The 18,597-nt window shown below is 32.8% G+C and overlaps 2 protein-coding genes across 7 annotated transcripts in view; one reads left to right on the top strand and one right to left on the bottom strand.

Moving 5' to 3' along the window:
- Position 1: 1 nt before the first annotated feature.
- On the bottom strand, positions 2-4,276 carry LOC123712537 (integrator complex subunit 2). Of its 3 annotated transcripts, XM_045665683.1 has the most exons (7): positions 3,764-4,276; positions 3,320-3,693; positions 3,061-3,245; positions 2,635-2,983; positions 2,488-2,560; positions 2,118-2,301; positions 2-1,964 (listed from the first exon to the last, which is right to left on the bottom strand). In XM_045665683.1, exons 1-7 carry the CDS (start codon positions 4,051-4,053, stop codon positions 45-47), a joined length of 3,375 nt encoding a protein of 1,124 aa, XP_045521639.1. In that variant the 5' UTR covers positions 4,054-4,276; the 3' UTR covers positions 2-44. The 3 variants fall into 3 exon arrangements, with proteins under 3 accessions (XP_045521639.1, XP_045521640.1, XP_045521641.1); XM_045665684.1 differs by lacking the exon at positions 3,764-4,276 and having other exon boundaries at positions 3,061-3,261; positions 3,320-3,462; XM_045665685.1 differs by lacking the exons at positions 2-1,964; positions 2,118-2,301; positions 2,488-2,560; positions 2,635-2,983 and having other exon boundaries at positions 3,140-3,261.
- A 1,149-nt stretch (positions 4,277-5,425) lies between these two features.
- The window catches only part of LOC123712606 (adenylate cyclase type 3), a 31,699-nt gene continuing 18,527 nt past the window's right edge, over positions 5,426-18,597 (top strand). For 3 of the 4 annotated variants that reach the window (XM_045665795.1, XM_045665794.1, XM_045665793.1), the window contains exons 1-10: positions 5,426-5,606; positions 7,372-8,038; positions 8,485-8,634; positions 9,582-9,697; positions 9,765-9,876; positions 10,283-10,410; positions 11,716-11,874; positions 16,634-16,760; positions 17,371-17,466; positions 18,163-18,254. In XM_045665795.1, coding sequence (XP_045521751.1) covers positions 7,487-8,038; positions 8,485-8,634; positions 9,582-9,697; positions 9,765-9,876; positions 10,283-10,410; positions 11,716-11,874; positions 16,634-16,760; positions 17,371-17,466; positions 18,163-18,254 — 1,532 coding nt within the window. In that variant the 5' untranslated portion in view covers positions 5,426-5,606; positions 7,372-7,486. The remainder of the gene's footprint in view (positions 5,607-7,371; positions 8,039-8,484; positions 8,635-9,581; positions 9,698-9,764; positions 9,877-10,282; positions 10,411-11,715; positions 11,875-16,633; positions 16,761-17,370; positions 17,467-18,162; positions 18,255-18,597) is intronic. The other variant, XM_045665796.1, reaches the window with a different exon arrangement.

Below are 18,597 nucleotides of genomic sequence, written 5' to 3'. Positions count from 1 at the left end.
TGATTTTGATTTTATTCTTATGTTTACATATTTAAAGAACAAAATTAGTGTAATTTGTCATTCAATAAAGCCTTTTGCACTATTTCGGACATAGTACTTTTAATATCTCGACAGAGAACTTCGGAAACCAATACTTTAGTATCGCTTTGCACATCTGATAGTACATAAGCGCCCTCCCCTAAAATGTTTGTGTCATTCCAACAATGACCCAGTGAAGCTTGTGATTCACAAATTCTTCCTAACTGCAATAAAAGTGAAGTGATATCTTCTAAAAGGGAGGGAAATGCTGTGCAAATTCTAACCAGGGATTTGAGAACTGGTTGAAACAATTCAAGACGCAAATCGCTCGGCAAAACTGATAGTAACGTAGATAGGGTGTTAATGCATAATCGAGCGATCGACATCGCTTTGGGTAATGCATACTGAATCGACAAATGAGAGACTAGATCAACGGCAAAGATCTGTTTCTCTAGAGACGCTTGGCTTAGCAGTTCTGGAATGAAGTCAAGACAAATGTGCATTGAGGGTATTCCTTGTACAGTGATGGGCAACAACTCCTTTGGATAACCTTGAAAATGTACGAGTTTAGCAAGTGAGGGTTCTGAAATAAATATTTGATGTAGAAAAGAGCAAATTATACTCCGAACTTCTCTTAAGGACCACATCAATTCAGGCTTTAATTGGTCTTCTGAAGTCTCGAGACAAGCTTCTAGCAATATTTGGAGCGCGGCGCTTTCTTGTGCCGCGACCAAGGCATTTTTGAGCTCTTCTCTTTCCGAATCAGATGTTAGTTGACCGCTTTTCTCCAATAGCGGTTTATCCAACAAGTGGCGACTCAGCTGACATCTCGAGGCCGCCAAACTTGCTTCTAATATTCTCAAGATAATTTTTAGTATTGGCCCACATCGAAAAACTCGTATATCACACCGTAATACCTGTAATGGGTCGACAAGAACATTTTCTTGGGTTATTGTGACATTTTTAGCACCACTATTTATGTCCAAAAGAGCATTGATTGTCATTATCCACAGACATCGTGGCAATACAGTGTTCAGTCGAAGCCATACTTCTCTATACAATTCTTGAATATGTCGTGGGACCCCTTCACCAAGGACGCATTTCACGTGTTTCACAAATGTCTCTGCGAATGGCCAAATTTCAGTAGGATTTTTACTAAGCATTGCCTTTAAAACTTTGCCAGTTTTGTACGGATTCGTTTCGATACTATAAAAAGCCTCATTAATGAACGCTTCCGATAATTTGAAATCTACATGATGACGACACGAGTCTCCGAAAACTTGATCGTCCATCCAGTCGTCTACTAAAGATAACTGCGGGAAGTGTGTCGCCAAAAGACGTAATAAGGGACTGAAAAGTCCTCCGTAACTCGACTGATCTTTTTGCGCTTGATGAAGCAAATACTTGATCGGAAGTTCAGAGAGGAACGCAGTAGAATAGCTTTTGATTTTTCTGCCATTCGCGATCAGCATCGCGGCATTGGTCAGCCGAATGTCTTCATAGAGCAAAAGATAGTAAATTAGAAGCAACTGTGAAGCTAATGTCGGCTTTTCGATAGTGATATCGACTGATGATTCACCATCGATTTCCATTGGAGTAAATGAGGTTTTATTCTGACAATCAAAGTTGACACCAAATATCGAGTTTCTGAATACTTTCTTTATCTCTTCCTCCGTTATTGGTTTGTTAAAATATTCATTGGATCCTTTGTTATTTATGACTAATATTGAATTGACGTAAACTTCAACTAGAGCAGGCATGACTGGGTGCAATGGTGCTGTACAATTGCAGATTTGGCGGTATATCCAATTTTTTATGGGAACCTTGTGTTTCGAAAATGCTCTAGATTTTAGTAACTGATGGATACAGTGCACAGGTAAATAACCAGCAATGTTACTATTGAGGTTGGCAGTAACTGGAACTTTAACTGCATGTGCAGTAACCACCTGTCGAGAAGAATTAAACTAATTAGTAACCTAGACAAGTATTTATCATGAAAACATATACACTGCTTGTATGTTCTGAAACTCAGTAATTTAATAATTCTTAAGGAAAGTTGCAATAGGTATCAGATAAAAAGAAATCATTTGTATAGGTACCTGTTCTGTAAATATTTCCTGAGTGAATGCCTGTTTTATACGCGCCAACCCATTAGGCCGTACGGGCACTCTCATTCCTAGAGTGGCACAAACCAGCTCTCCAACTGAAGCTAGTTGGCCAGAGTGAAAATGGATAGCAATCAACAATAACATCTCACCAAATGATGCAGTAAATCCAGAGTTGCTGAAAACAGTAAGTTAATTTTTTTCATCTGTAAATCCTTTGTGAACCCATTGGTTCACTTAATATATCTAGTAATGATGTTTCTCTTTACTACTTTACTTGCTGCTTTATCTTAAAATATCATTTCATATGCCCATTGCTATATTGTCCTAATGTTTCACTGTGTTTGATTTAATTCATACACACCTTTCGAAATACGCTTCTTCTTTCACAAGCCATTGCACCCATTCAATGGCTTTCTTTTCATGTTCTGGTGCAGCTAAAATCATAGGGTTACTAATAATACTCATTCACTCACTAATATACTTAATAAAATAAAATTAAAATCATTACCCATAAGAGATGGACAGGCAAGGATCATACATAGACTCAATGAAACAAATCGAACTCCAGCAGCTGTTGGTGGTGGTTTTTGTGTAACAAGCCTTAGAAGTCCAGACACTTCATCGTCTTGAAATTTGATGCCCGCAATTCCTCTCAGAGCACAGTACAGTCTTAATAGTGCTGAAGCATCAACTCCTGCTGAAGCTTCTTTCAATCTATTAAGTAATTCCTGGCGAAGCTTTATAAGTGCATTGTGTCCATCACCTTTGCCTCTTTTATGTGAATTTCTTAAAAATGGAGCAAACCATGACCTTGTGTTTTGATCAGAACCTAATAAAAGGCTTGATACAAATGAAACCTACAAAGAGATGTATTATATATTAAATACCAAAATAATCATAATATTGTATTATATTTAAAAAAAATATTACATACTAAATCATCTTGATGGTGTGTCAGAGTGAGGTTTATGAGAAGGGAAGGTAAACGAGACACAGATGCTGCTTTGGCTCTTATTGATGCTGCCATATAAGGACACATGTCACACAATGTGGAGAGAGCTTTTGCTCTAATACCTCCTTCTTCCCCCCTTTCAGCATTCATCACCAATGACTCAGCAACTAGAAAATCCAATTTCTATTTTATTATAAAAAAATTAATCATTATTGCTAAAACTTTAATTTATAAAACTTACCATCTTGTAAAGTATCAGGCATATTTGCTACAACCCATGATATTATAGTGGGACCTTTATTTACATAGAGAAGAACTTCCACTATGTCACAAATATTTAGCAAATTTGGTAATTCAGCAAGACTTATACAAATTACATCTGTTACTTCCTCAAGATATACATCATTATCAAATAATTCAGAGGGTTTAACTGTACTTTCACTATTTGCTGTTCGATTCTGGTTATATTCCATTAATTGTGCTTGCATTTGGAGTAATTCAGATAAAACTAACCTCACTCTTCTAGCGGAATCAGATTGTTCAAAATCATTTGCTATGCCATTTACAATGTTCTGTATTAAAAAAGATTCAACATTCTGAGATCCACTTTTTTGTCTGTAAGAATAAAAATTCTGACTTTTGAGAACTATTAAGCAGTAATAAGTATAATTGTTATAATGCTTACCTCATTTGTTGTTCTTTTTTAAGGTCTACTTCTAGTGCATGAAACTCAATAGATAGTAAAGATACAATGAAATTTACCAAATCAATACCAGATAAAAGAGTTAGTATATCTTTTTTTGCTTCTGCACAATATCTAGTTACATCTAATGGTGATAAGAGTGCCATTCGCACGAGACAGGGAATGATGGGCCTTATTTCTTCTGATGTACTTTTCATAAGCGTCTCAATATCTACATCCTTCAGAGCTTTAAAAACGTGCGGTTGCACTTGTTTCATAAACACACTTTCCATGGCTAGTTTTCCTTAATAAGATTTCGCCAACATAATGACTATCTCTATAGGTAGAGATTAAATTATTTAGGTTTAAGACTTTAATTGTTAGTTTGCTATAAAAAATCCCTTCATGTAATGATTCTGATATGAATAAGAAATTAAAAACAACACTTCATTTATTTATAAAACATTGTTGGTTATTTTGATGAGATCTGTCAGAGTGCGTACTGAATGCCGCTTGCCGAAGGTACTACCACTGACCACAGACTAGGATGACAAGCAACGGGAATTTTTAAAGTATCTCACAGATTTGAATACTATCAGCTTTCAAATTGAACCTATCGTCAGTCTCATATTGTCATTTCACCAAATATTTAACGAATTTTATATGTCACAAAATATATCTGCCTCCTTTTGGAATTTGAGTCTTAAAAGAAATATGTTTTGGGGCTAACTTAACTCATTCTCGCAATAACTACTGTGTGGGAATAACATTAAATTGTCGCGCTTCTGCCGTCACCCGTGACAATTCGATTGGCGATAGCGAGTCATGCCAGCCGTAAAATATTTTAAGACGATAAAGTTACGAAGTTAGGAAGACTATGCGTGGGAATTAGAATAAACAGTCGCTGTAATAGCTGGCTATTCTCAATGGAAATGCCTGTTCTTGCTTTTTAAGATTGAAAAGCAAGGAAGAATGAAAATTAATATTTCCTTCCACTTGTAGACTACCTCTCGTAGAATAACACATATATTATTAATATATAGGTAACCACATTATTAATAAAAGAAAGAAAGATAGGCTTTCTAGGAAATGAACCTAGGTTTTGCAACTGATCGAAAAAAGGTCTTAAAAACGTTAAACATGATGTGTTCCATCCATTTTTCTAAAGTAATATTTTGATACGTTCATTAGATTAAATATATGTATTTCGTCAATTCAAAATGATGGCCAAAATATGGATGCTGCAATTTAATTCAAAACTTGTTATCGAGATTTCCACTTCATGTTCAACGTTTAAAAGTAAAATATATAATAAGAGAACTATGATGTAATTATATAACTTTTCACTCCTATGAGCAATTAAGCAAAGTAAGTATAATAGTCAAAATGTTATTACATAATTTTAATGAATTTTATGTTATAACTTATACGTCATATCTACTGCTATTATTTAACGTGAACTAATGAAAACTGAACAAATATTTGGTGATGCATATTTCAATTGTCGAAGCGTAGATTTCAGAGCGGTCTAGTTCTGGCGAGGTTTACGGAATAGAATCAATGTAATGAATCGGGGTGAAGAGGTTGGGACGAGGCTAGGGCGGCCGCGCAGCCCGGGGGCCGAGGGCGGCGTCCGACGGCAGTCGCGCGCTAACACGTGCGTGCATCACTTTGCGCCGTTCGCACAGAAAAATTCGCGCCCTTCTCACCCCTGGCTGTTATAAAAATATTACGAAATAAACATGAATGTGTCGAGATAAACAAACCGTGATTTAACAACGTGGGTTATGTAATTTACAGTGCATATTTTAGATTTCGGCGGGAAATTGTATCATTACATTAATAAGTATGTCATAGCTTATGTTAGATTTAACATAGTAATAGGGCCTATATTCGGATGTGAGAGGTTGATAATGGATATCACAGAAAATATTCACCCTAAATTTAGTTGTTTTGAATCGATAGGTTTCGTTAATTTTGTATTGTAGTATTTTTTCATAAATTTGTTACTTTTGAAGGGAAAATTGGAAAATGGTATAAACATGTTTCGAATAATAGATAAAATGATTTATAAGGTTTTGTCAATTGCCAATATTTGGGTTTTAAACTAGAACTTAGGTGTGTTGTCCCAAAAACAGCTACTTAGCGACGGCTTTAAGGATTATTCGCAGCCCGATTATAGAAAGTGAATTGCGCCTAACGGATACATCTTCCTGATTAACTTTTTTGAAAACTAATAGTACTATACTGTCAATCATCTTTTTATGTAATGAATGTCTAAAAGTTTATAATTCTGGCCTCTAGGCACATTAGTACCTACCGAGTTCTTAGTTTAAATATTGTTTTAATTGTTGCTTCTCTGAGACTACTGCCTAAACTTATAGGCTTAGTAAATATTAATATTTTAGTTCTAGTCCAGTTCTTTAGATACAAAATTGTAGTCAGGAAATTGCGGGTAATACGAGATTGACATCATACAATAATACATGAAAGAGATTTTTATGTTAAAGTTATATATGTAATATTCCTTTACATATAATTATAATAAATACACTGTCTACGGGTACTCATTATGGATGACCCTTGGATTGATTTAACATGAAGATGGTGTTACCAACACAAAAGATATAGGTATTTTACACAGATCTAGGTACTATTAACCATAATGAACAAATTTTTTTCATAGAGACTTTGATTTTTTTTCGAAAAGCGATGACTTCTATAGAATATAATTTCATCTTACGGTTTAATAAAGGTAATTCGAGGTTATTTGTTTAACTCCCGAAATCATTAACGTGATTTTTGCGCTGATATACTTAACCGCATTTTGACACGTTAGGTAATATTTTAAAATAATAAAATAAATTTCAAAATCTGCGTGAGTAGACTAAACTACGATAATTAAGAACGCTTAGGCTTTTAATTATATATAAAAATAGTGACGTAAGTAGGTGATAATAAAAAGAGGCCATTTGGTAATTAGTTGGTTATATGAAGCTGATATAAACAAATGTATTTTGTATATGCCGTGATTTCCATGGTCACTTCAGTCACAACGATTGTCAATATTGAAATGAGAATAGAACAATAATGTGGCAAGCGATGTTTAGTGGACATCGGAGCTAATGGACGGGTATGAGAACAATGTTTCAGCGTGTAATTTATTCATTACACGATCGTCCTCCAAGAGTGAATCGGAGATGAGTATGTCCAAATAGCTTACTTTTGGTTGTATAATTGCGAAGGACTATTATTATAAATATTTAATTAGTAATAAAGTTATAATATTTTATAAATACGAACTAATTTAATCATAATTATTGATAGTTAACTATTCCTCTTTCCCATAAGTCTCTTTGTTGTAACTTGATTTTAGTGGGGTTAGAGATGTATATATTTTCGTAGAAAAGCTACAGAAATGTCTATATCTTCAGCGGTTTACGTATTATTGGTTTGTATTTTATATTTGAGAAAACTTCACTTTTTATCTTCTCGTACATAACGTTTAGCACGCTCGCACATTACCTTATTTATTAATCTTCTTATTACGCATAGCTTGAGGTTTCGTAAAAAATATATTTATTTAAATGTTCAAACGTTTGTTGTTTTAGGATAATGTCATTCCCGAGTACAATAAACATAAATCTATATTCACCTAAAGAGTACTCGAACCGGTCAGACAATAGCAATAATTTAAACAGAATGATAGCTTAAAATGGCTTATCTATGAAAAGCATTAAGATGGAGAATAGCGAAAGGACGGGCTTATCTCGAATTTGTATATGCTTTGAACCACCGTGGAGCTTCGTGGACTCTTCAGATGAAAAGTTATATTTGGCATACACTCAACGACAAAGGCAAGGTGCCGTGCTACGGTGGATCTCTCTGGGAATATTATTGCAGATATTCAATGCTGTGGTACCAGGCGAAGCTAACTTAAAGTTTGCGTATGCCTCCGTAGTTATCGGCACGGTACTCAACATCAGCTTGGTTATAGTATATGCCGTTTTGCCAAAAGTACGTCCTCTCCTAAACCATATAGCATGGCTAGTTCTTTGGATCCAACTCCTTGTGAGCACATCACGAAGAGTCGGAGATTCATACAACGAGTTACTGGGTTGGGCTATTGTTCTACAATACTTCACGCTAACTACTTTACCATTTCATCACCTGTTGCTCATAGTGTACAGCGTAATATCCTTTACTGCATTTCTGCTAGTGCAAAGTTATAACGCTACTGTGTGGAAAGTTGAGGTAGAGGGAGATTTGACAATTCAGGTAAGTTATAATGAATTTTAAATAATCAATAGTATAAATAAATAATCAATAACGCCCACTTTTACCAGATTTAAATGCTCATAACAGTGTTTGTTAGTATTTAGTCCATTGCAATCAGTTAAATTCTTACAGTGACATTCTTATTAATATTGTTCGTGACATAATATTTTATTGCCAAAAACGTGCCTGCACTAACTGCATTTGTGTAAAAAAACACCAGATTCTATTTGTAACAGTGCCTACAAAGCATATTCTGCTGTCTATTACAGCGGATCAGAGAATGTATAGATAACGAAAAGTTGCTTATCACTCTAAAATACTGTATTCTGTGCAATTTCTAGAACTAATATACGGGCTTAACAAAAGGGCTACTATTTGACCTTTAATTAGTAAGTGTAAATTTCAACGTTTCCCTTTAATTTTAACTCAATATTTACGCGGTGTAGCAAGTAGCAAATGGGTGCCTATTACTGGGAGCTACGTTATTAGGAGGCACAGCGTACTTCATTAATGAGCGGAAGCAACGACTATCGTTTAAGGAGACAAAACGGAGTTTGCGTGATAAACTTACGATCGAGCAACAGAGTAAAGAACAGGTAAGATAGTAGTAGTATAGTAATGAAAAAAATATACTTAAAGAATAAATATACCATATACGACTCCTATTTTGAAATATAGGTGGAATACAGTTTTAGTATGGAAAACTATTCGAATAAGTAATTCAGAATGTTTACCTCAAATATATCCGTAAAGTATAAACGGGTCACCAGGTATTCAAAATATTTTATTTTTGTTATTTTATACCAGACCGCTTATACACTCATTGAAATGTATGTGAATAGTCAACCGATGCTTCACTATGGCGATGAACTGTACTGTTGAATAGTTCTTTAAAATACGAATTATTTTATAATTTTTTTATAAGGCAAGTAGCGTAACATCTTAAAACAATCATTATTTGGTGTTTCGTTGTACGCCATATACGTGAAATTCTAAGGATTACTTATTTTGGATTAGCACTAAGTATGACCCGTATCTTCAAAAAGGTTTCGGGTTTTGCTATAAGGGAGTCACGACTCTGAATCGAACCCACGGACGTGGTTTTGTTCAGTTACCAAGAGGTTTTCCTTGGACTATCTTTTATTATAATAATATAATTAAATAATATATTATCAAATAGAAATATACATTCAGTCATCTTCCTCGGCTGACCTAGTTCTGTCTTCGTAGTACTCGTACGAGAGCGTCGTAATTAACAACGCTGTCGATTTTGATATGCACAAACTAATTTAAATTTAGCATAGTCCTATCAAACTAATATGACATATAAATATAAACTCTCTTTTGATATATATGTGTAAAATTTAACATTTTCGTAATAATATCAATAAATAATTTTAATTACAAAATTATAACAACGATACTAGAAGTAACTAGATTAAATTTGGAACATTTTTGTAGTAAATCAGAATGTTCTTGTGTACTTGGTTTTAAATAATAGTGTATGCTTATGTAGGGCAAAGAGTCAAAATATTATTTTCAGGAAAGATTACTACTGTCCGTATTACCTGAACACGTCGCCGTTAAAATGAGAGCTGATCTGGGTTGCATAGACACGCAGTTTAAGAAAATATATATGTCGAGACACGAAAATGTAAGGTGAGAAATCGAAACCAGACTACGAACATTGTATTGATGACAGAAATATATTGTATGTCTATTTCAGCATATTGTATGCGGATATAGTGGGTTTTACTGCGATATCATCATCCTACTCGGCGCAAGACCTTGTGGCAATATTGAATGAATTGTTTGCACGATTTGATCGATTAGCAGAGGTGAGTGAATGTGATTTCCTCATAAAGTCGTTTTTTTTCTCTATATACCTACTAATCATTATTTTATGTGCATATAAATATTAACCATATTATATTTTGGAAAGCGTCAAAGTTATTTTTTCGTTGCAATTTAATCATTTCTCCAGAGATTTCTTGTTTATTCTTCGTAATAGTTAATATATACAAAAAAACAGTTATTATAAAAATCACTATTTACAATTACCAGATTATAATACAGGTTAATGATATAATAAACCTTTAGTGAAAGTACACGGTGACAACCCTTGGTTGTGGCCTCAGTTTTCTGTATTTATCTTTTGTTTACAGGCAAACAGGGGATCGACTTTCTTAACCTAAAATTCCTAATTGTTTATGCAAATCCATAGATATTAATATTTTTTTTTAGAAATATAATCAGTTACGAATAAAAATCCTTGGAGATTGCTATTACTGCATTAGTGGAGCGCCGGTGGAGAGACCCGATCATGCCGTACTCTGTGTGCACATGGGATTATCAATGGTTAAAGCTATCAAGTAAGTATGTATTTAAGATTGTATAAAGCATTTTATTATTATTGTTATTGCCAAATTATGGACCCGAATTAATTATTTTTATTGGAATCCATCTAGATTTCACTAATGCGTTAGCCTCTCTCTTAAGGTTTATCATCCAAAGTTATTCATTATTTACATAAGACGCGCTTAAACCCAATAACAGGGGCTGTTCACAGTACGTTAGTACGTAAAGACCACTAAAGTAAATTTATTGACATTGGTATCTATGTATACAAAAATGAATCCCTATTTCCCTTCGTCACGGCATCACGCGTGAATACGCTAATTGTTTATTTGTTATTGTCAGGTTCTTATGAAAGAAAAAAATAAGAAAATTGCGCGGAAAATTAGAAAATTTAAGAATACTTAACCACAATATTAAGTAATCCTGACTTTTGTTACGATACCTAATTTTCTTATTCAGTGCATAGCGCTTTTACAATTCAAACTTTTTTGATGTAACCTTATACGCGCAAGAAAAACAAACAAAGAATGTTGTATAACATAAGCATTAGATTATTAGAATAAGGAACACTTTGTTTCTGAAATATTTTATTAGTTAATTATACCAATTCGAAATCAATATTCATAGTTAAGTCAGGTCTAGCGGACCTGACTTAAGGTTATTAATAAATTCTAAACTATTCTAAATTCTAAAAATTTTAAACATAAGGCTTACCTTATGTTATATATATTCCATAGGGTATACGTATAACGTATTATGGTAGCCGTATTTAGGTTACATTACACTCGCACTATAAAAAGTGAAATGTTTGTATAATTATTAAATTTAAAACTAAATTACATCATATACTTTTTCACTCAAACAACAAAACACAACTAATATTTTATATTTTAATTGATAAAAAAATATTGTTGGTTTTTCTTTGGAATAAATGTTGTTACTTGTTTTGTTATATTTTCTATTTTTGGTTTAATGCGTGCTGATCCAAATCTGATTGGATTGTGGGGCCTTGAGTGATAAATCACTGAGTAAGGTCGCCCATTATAAAAAAGTACAATTACAAACAATTTCTTTTGTCATTTGAAGTCGATAACATTTTACTTATTATGAAAGGATGAAATTAAGATGTATGTGTAAATCTGTTTTATTTATATAAAAATTTAAAAATAATACAACGCAATATTTACAACATTTTAAATAGTATTACCGTAATTTAATAAAACAAACCATAAAATCACAAAAAGTGCAAATAAACCGAAAACATTTTTGGGTAGACGTGTTAACCCATATTGCTTGTTTAAAAATTAATATTTATTTAGGTATGTACAGCGTATAACAAATTCTCCAGTGGACATGCGAGTTGGTATTCATACTGGGGCAGTCCTTGCCGGGGTTCTGGGTCAAAGGCAGTGGCAGTTTGACGTGTATTCAAGAGATGTGGAACTTGCGAATAAGATGGAAAGCAGTGGAATGGCTGGGTGAGTAAGACTAAATATAATGGATTTTGACATACAGGACAATTCGCGTCTAGACTTGGAATTTGCCATTTGTCAAATGGCCTTAGGATTTAGCAGGTTTGAGAGTTAGATCTCGGTTAGACGTTCCCTTTGTTAATTTGACTAAAAAAATCCTAGTTTCAACGCTATTCAAACAGTTTATTCCTTAACTACTACGTTACATGATGTATCTAAATATTTAATAATAATAATTTAATTAGGTCAATATTAATCTTTTATCTGAGGTATTAGATTTATTGGCAGTGTCTTGTTTTTATATATACGAGAAATAGATAGTTCTATATAAAAAAAAACAAACTCCAAATAATCTCTGTACCGAACGTATTTAAAAATTTTCACTCATCAAAATTCCCAATCCCCATTCGCTGCAGGCTTCTGTCAATTTCAACGAATGTATCTCTGATTTTTTATTGCTACTATTTTACGAGACACTAAACTCATTGAATACATTACATTACAATATTGTAAAATTATTGAATTCATATTGAGCATTTACGATACAATTATTGTTTTACATACTAAAAGTTGTTTATATTTTATATAATTATCTTTATTGTGCTTTTTTCTAGTGGATTCGAGAATGGTCTAGATTTATTATTACATTTCTTTTGTATCTATTACCTGTGTACAGGACGACGTTTGTCAGGTCCGCTTGTTTATTATAAATGTACCCTAATGATTGTTGGTAATATTAAAACTGGTGCTTATCTGGCTTCCGTTGTAATTATTAATCTCTGTATATAATGTAGGCAAAAACAGAGTGCAACACGGGTTTATCGTTAAATATGATGTGAGTTGATTGAAATGGCGTGGCAATTACGATACTTATAATGGAGGTTTAATGTGATGATTTTATGGTCTTTTTATTAATGAAAATATTCGTAACCTTTGCATACTTCAAATCGAAACCATAATGTACTTTATAATATATAAGTCGTAATTCCTACTACTTACTTCATGATATATTCTTTCTTAAATCTGATAGTGACTTTACTTCGAATATTTAATCTGACGCTTAAAGTAGAAAAAAAAAATATTACGGTTAAAATATACTTAGGCTTTTACATAAAACTTCTATATAGAACATAAACGCGGATATATTTTGATGTTGTCTCTCGATGACCACGATTGCCAAACGCTATGTAAATAATATAATCAGTTCTCGTTTAAATTGCAATAAGATTTTTAAATAGAGTGTCGAAGAGTTTCTTGCCAGTTCTTCTCGCCCGCTCTACGCTGCTGATTTGGAAACTGGTAGTACTTAAATCTTTTTAATATTGACGTTGATAACTATACACAGCTAAAAAATAATGCATGCTATAAAAACTTTGTGGTATAGTGAATTTAGGGACGAAGTATTTTAGTTAATTCAGTGATTTAATTTTTTGATAGAATACTGAGATTTCTTTGAGCAGTTTTACAGCGCCTTGATAGCTTTGATTACTGCTGGTGTTCTTGCGGAGCGTGGACGGCTAGTGCTTTTCTTGTCCTCAACACTGGAGACTTCATTGTACCTATCTATCAATGCTACGGTACACAAACCTAAGCGTTTTCTTTCAATGTCCACTCCATCGTAAAAAAATACGGAAAGTGATTGTTTTTTGTTTTAAAACAATAGTCAAACATTCAAAAATAGAATGCAATATTTTTTTTATAAAATCATGTTCGAATTTTAAAAATAATGTGCCAGCGACAGAACTTTTGGACCAACTACGTATAATGACATTGTAATATTGATAGCTCAGCGGAAACTAACGAAGTTGACCTTATCTCGGAAGACTTCAGTTGATATTTGGAGCAGATAACTTTCATCTCGCCTTATATAACTAATGTAATACTAAGCTAGTAAAAGCGCTATATATATTTAGAAATTTAGTGTGCTAAACGCAGGAACAGACAATCAACATAATTACGTTTTATTTAACAATTTCTACGTCTTTTAATGAGTATATATATATGTGTGTAAATTCCTTTCAATAATAATAAGCAGCATGTTTTACATACTTACAATTCGAAAACGCCTGTCAGGTAGAGAAGGCTAATCACCTACTTGTAAAGAAAATTATCCATAAAATAGGCGCAAAGCTGCCTCGTGCCCGTTTGCGTGGTTACGGAACTTCCTGTAAAATAATATATATTGAATAATTAATATTCATTAAGTGTATTTTCTTCGTAAAAGTAATGTCGTCGGTCAGTCATTCGTAGTTAGTCCAAATTGCATATATTTTATTACATCTCTTTGCTCATAGAGAGTGATGAGTTACGACAAATAATTTGCGGCATCCCATAACGGCGTAGCGCTCTTATTAGCAAATAAGGTCATCGACCTTGACCTAAAGATGTATTGTTTATTCCCGGAATGTCAATAATAGCACATGGTTTCAAATTATTTCGAGACTGAATCTTATTATATAAATACCTTATCAAGTACAGTAAACATATCGAAAGCAAGTTGTTGATTTCAGAGAATACAAGACCAGAAACACTTGAATATTTCGCCAGAAATGGAACCTCGCGTTGTCAAATAATCATCAGGATTGGTTTTTATAGTTTTTAAATTTAAAAAATACTTAGTATAATTTAAAAATGTATTTTCACACCTTGTTCCCGAAGGGCTAGGCAGGGACCGCAGATCTCCATTTATATTTTAAAATGTAAATCTATGTAGCCTTCAAAGCTAATTCTACATGTTGGTTTTTTAAATGTCTAGATTCATATAGCGAACAAATTAAAAATGCCAAAGTTTTTGTATTAAGTAGTAAGAAAATAAACATGAAAGGCTGTTTCCTATTCTAGAAACAAATCAATAACTCTACTTCCATCTTCATGACTTCCAGTGTTAGACAAAGACAAGCAAATTTTGGTATAGAAATTAGCTACATTTTTTCTGAATTTACACCGACATTATGTTTTCGTAAAATCAAATTATATTTTGAAGCAATTCGTAAAATATCGTCAAACTTTAATTCAAAAAGCTTAATCAAGTCAAATTTCGATCATAAATGTAGTAAGTGTGACCGTTGCCTTACACTCCAAAAGCTGAATGACAGATCGATTTGAGGGAAGTACGTTCGGAAATAATCTGTTAAGCGTATATTGGCTTATTTGCTGTTTGGAATGCAAACACGGAATACGATTTTGAATAGGTTCTCGATATTTGTCACGAATGATCTATAATGATTACACTATGTGTAGAGTAAAAATATATTCTATATTTTTGCTAGAATAGCTAGAAAAAAATATTTTTCTGTAGTGTTCATTATCTATGGATTTCAGCTAATAATACAGCTAATCTGGAGTAGACTATTTATATACTAGGACTTTAGACGAGACCACTCTTAGACAGGCGTGATCCACTAACGTCAAAGTAAATAAGTAATTTATATAAGAATGACATTAGCTCACGCTTTGTCATTGACCATTTTCATAAAATTTGGTTGGCATTAGTGGGTCACGCCTGTCGAGAACTGACTTTGTCTCAAGTCAAGCCATGGCCTTTCTCTGTAACTTATACGTACAATATTTAAGTCGACAGTGACGATCCCGACGATTTTGTATACAACTTTGATGTAGCTCTCTCAATATACGTAGCGCTGACGTTGCAACCTTGGGATCGCGTGGAACAGAAACTCATAATTGAGATCGGGGTCGTTCTCGGTATCTCTATTGGAAGTTACAGAGTAAGGGCACAGGTTTCACTTTGATGTGTGACGTGAATTGTGAACCAATCAAATAATTGAATAATTAATTAAGATTATTTGTACAACAAAATTCATAATGATCATTGCGCATAGCGCTTTACCAGGATGTATGCTGCATACTATAACGAAAGATATCATGTGATAATATAATATGTTTAAAAACTTTTATAACTATTTTACTAGCATCGCAAAAAAGTTTCTTAAGATGAAATAAAAAATAGTAATCAACGAAATAGATGAAATTAAAAAGAACCGGATGTTTATATAGGTAGATACTTATGTTATATCGTAGATTTCATAAAAGATACAATATAAATTACGTATATCAGAAATGTATGTAAACTCAAATATTTATCTTTAGACACGGAAACGTAAATTATAGCAGGCCGTATAAATGTCTTCATATACAAACTTTCATCACCCTTTTAAAAGCTAATAGCTGCATGTTATTTACAAGTAAAAGAATTACGTAATTCTTTTACGAAAGCAATTTTCATTTTTAAAATTTCATAGAGTAAAATTGGTTTGATAATTTTTGACTTTGTTCAGGAATAGGTACCGAATATGTAGATCGCGCTTAACGACCATTATCTGTACGGATTCATCTAATTAATTAAATTAAATGTCATAATTAGTTCATAATTTAATGTAAAGTCAGGTCAGCCAAGAACTATTTTAGCTTAAGATCTGTGCTAAACACAAGTCACTCTTAATAAACGACTACGACTGTTTCTATAAAAAATACATTCACTTACATATATACATCATACATACATACATCACTTTGTAGCGATTCGATTTAAAAAAAAACTGAATCGAGTAAAATTCAACCATTTGTTCATTCTGTCAATTTTAAAATGGATATTATAAAGACTGCCTTCGTTCCGCTGCATTGATGTTCTTTTATTTTAAGTTACATAAATTATTGGATAATGTTTGTATGCAAGGGAAGAGAGAGAATAATTGTAAACATTGAGTTAAAGTTTAGTAGAATGCAATTAAAAGTGAAAGTGTTATAGGCGTGTGCACGTGTCCGAAGTGACGCGTAGCTTCCTGAAAGACGAGTTCGAGGTGGAACCAGCACATGGAGAACGGCGAGAGGAGATGCTGCGTCAGGCCGGCATTAAGACATATTTTATTGTTAAGGTATGGATATCTATAACTTGAAATTGAGCAAATTGTAACTGAAAGCTTATTTAACGTATTTATATGAGAATTATTATATATAGTAGATAATTTTGATATAACGTTTAGAGTCTAGCGCTATCGTATTAATACATAATGTTTTCTGATGGGTATTTACAAATACTTCAAGTTTTTCTTTATGTTTTAGTAACATTTTACTTTTGTTTTAGTTAATTATATTTATTATAATTACTCTTTATTATCCCTAAATATATTTCTGATTACTACTTATTTAGTTGAAATGGCTTTAAAAAAAATATTTTTAAAAAAATATCTAAAAAATTAATTTACACGCAAAAGTTAGATGGGAAACTTCCAAGAAGCGAACTTCTAAGAACTTTATTTATTGAAATAGAATATTAAAATTACCTATAATCACGGAATTGCCGTTTAAATAACGAGTCGGTTATATGTTTTAAATATAGTGTATTGTGACTTTACAAAAAAATCTAATCAATTACTAGTCAATTATACTTATGAATTAACTATAACATTCTATAAAAAACATTAATCGCTCTTCGTATCCAACTAACCACTGTATGACTACGTTAAATTACTTTTTTGATTATAGTATAAAGGCAGCGAAGAAAAATGTAATGAAGGTGAAACGGGTGGTGGCGACTGGCCCGACGTGCTCTCCGACCTCAAAGACGACGATGAGGACTCAGTAAGTACACTGATAATCCCCTCCGACCTCCCTTTACCCTCCCGACGAATATGGGCCACTGGGGTAGTGGGTGGTCGTTATTACTCCACTTATTTAAGTTGTTGCGCTAGTTAACATCGCTTCCGAAATCATTTCAAAATATGCATGCAGATCGCGGTTTGACAATTTTACAATTAAATTAATTTATGTTCAATAAAGCCTTACCTACTGAATTTTAAACTATACACACGAATACGTTTAAAAGTAAATAGATATTCTGTAGTAATTTAAAAATATGTTGTAATTTAAAATAAATATCGTTTTTTTAATTTGTGTATTTTATGTATCTACGATGTAGAAGCTTTTCTTTTTTAAACAGAAAATCGTTTATGAAAATGTTTGACAAAAGCTTACCCTCTCGAAGAATAGTTCAAAATAAACTTAAAATTGAATATAAAAAATATTAGAATTATTGCTAAAACAGTCTGATATTTAACTAGTTTAACCTTACAATCCACATTAATTATTTTGCACCTCATACTGTTGGGAGTTGGGGTTGTACTGTAGGGATTTTACTTCTGTATCTAGAACATCATTGTATAATTTTAATAACCTATAAATCTAGTTCGATAAAATTGTAAAAATATAGCCATAGTATAGTATTTTCGTTAGAGATGCTTTCATATCGATCTTATGTCGGCTCTTTCTTAAATGTAGGTAATATCTCCGCAAGATGAAAAACATATCACAGAGGAGATTAAGATACATACCATGTTACAAGAAGAGCTTGTCAATAGAGATGATGATAGGTAAGTTCACATTTACATATAGTATCATATAATTTTATATATATGCAGAGTAATTTTAAGATGTCCAGGTAAGTATACGGTGTTACAACTATGGTACTACGATTATGGTTAGTTTATTTGTACATATTGTTACGAGCTAGGGGATCGGATAGAAAATGCCGTAGATTTATTCAAGGGTTTATTTCTTGGTAAATCAATGAGGAATTTATGGGCACAAATTAACCGCAGAGATGCACTAATTACACACACAAAACAATCACTAATTACTTCACTTATGCACACTTTACACTGTAATTTATCACTTGTATTCACTTTGTTCGCACTTTATCGCTTCGGTGTTTTG

The sequence above is a fragment of the Pieris brassicae genome, chromosome 7 (genome assembly GCF_905147105.1).
Source record: "Pieris brassicae chromosome 7, ilPieBrab1.1, whole genome shotgun sequence".
In the NCBI taxonomy this organism is placed as follows: domain Eukaryota; kingdom Metazoa; phylum Arthropoda; class Insecta; order Lepidoptera; family Pieridae; genus Pieris; species Pieris brassicae.
Note: the sequence above shows the minus strand (reverse complement) of the source record. Positions and strands in the feature narration are given on the sequence as shown.

Coding starts and splice junctions, on each gene's coding strand:
- LOC123712537 (XM_045665683.1), bottom strand. CDS start 4,053: ATGGAAAGTGTGTTTATGAAACAAGTGCAACCGCACGTTTTTAAAGCT. Junction 3,246..3,319: donor GCCTGATACTTTACAAGATG/GTAAGTTTTATA, acceptor TGGATTTTCTAG/TTGCTGAGTCATTGGTGATG. Junction 2,561..2,634: donor TGCCTGTCCATCTCTTATGG/GTAATGATTTTA, acceptor CTATGATTTTAG/CTGCACCAGAACATGAAAAG.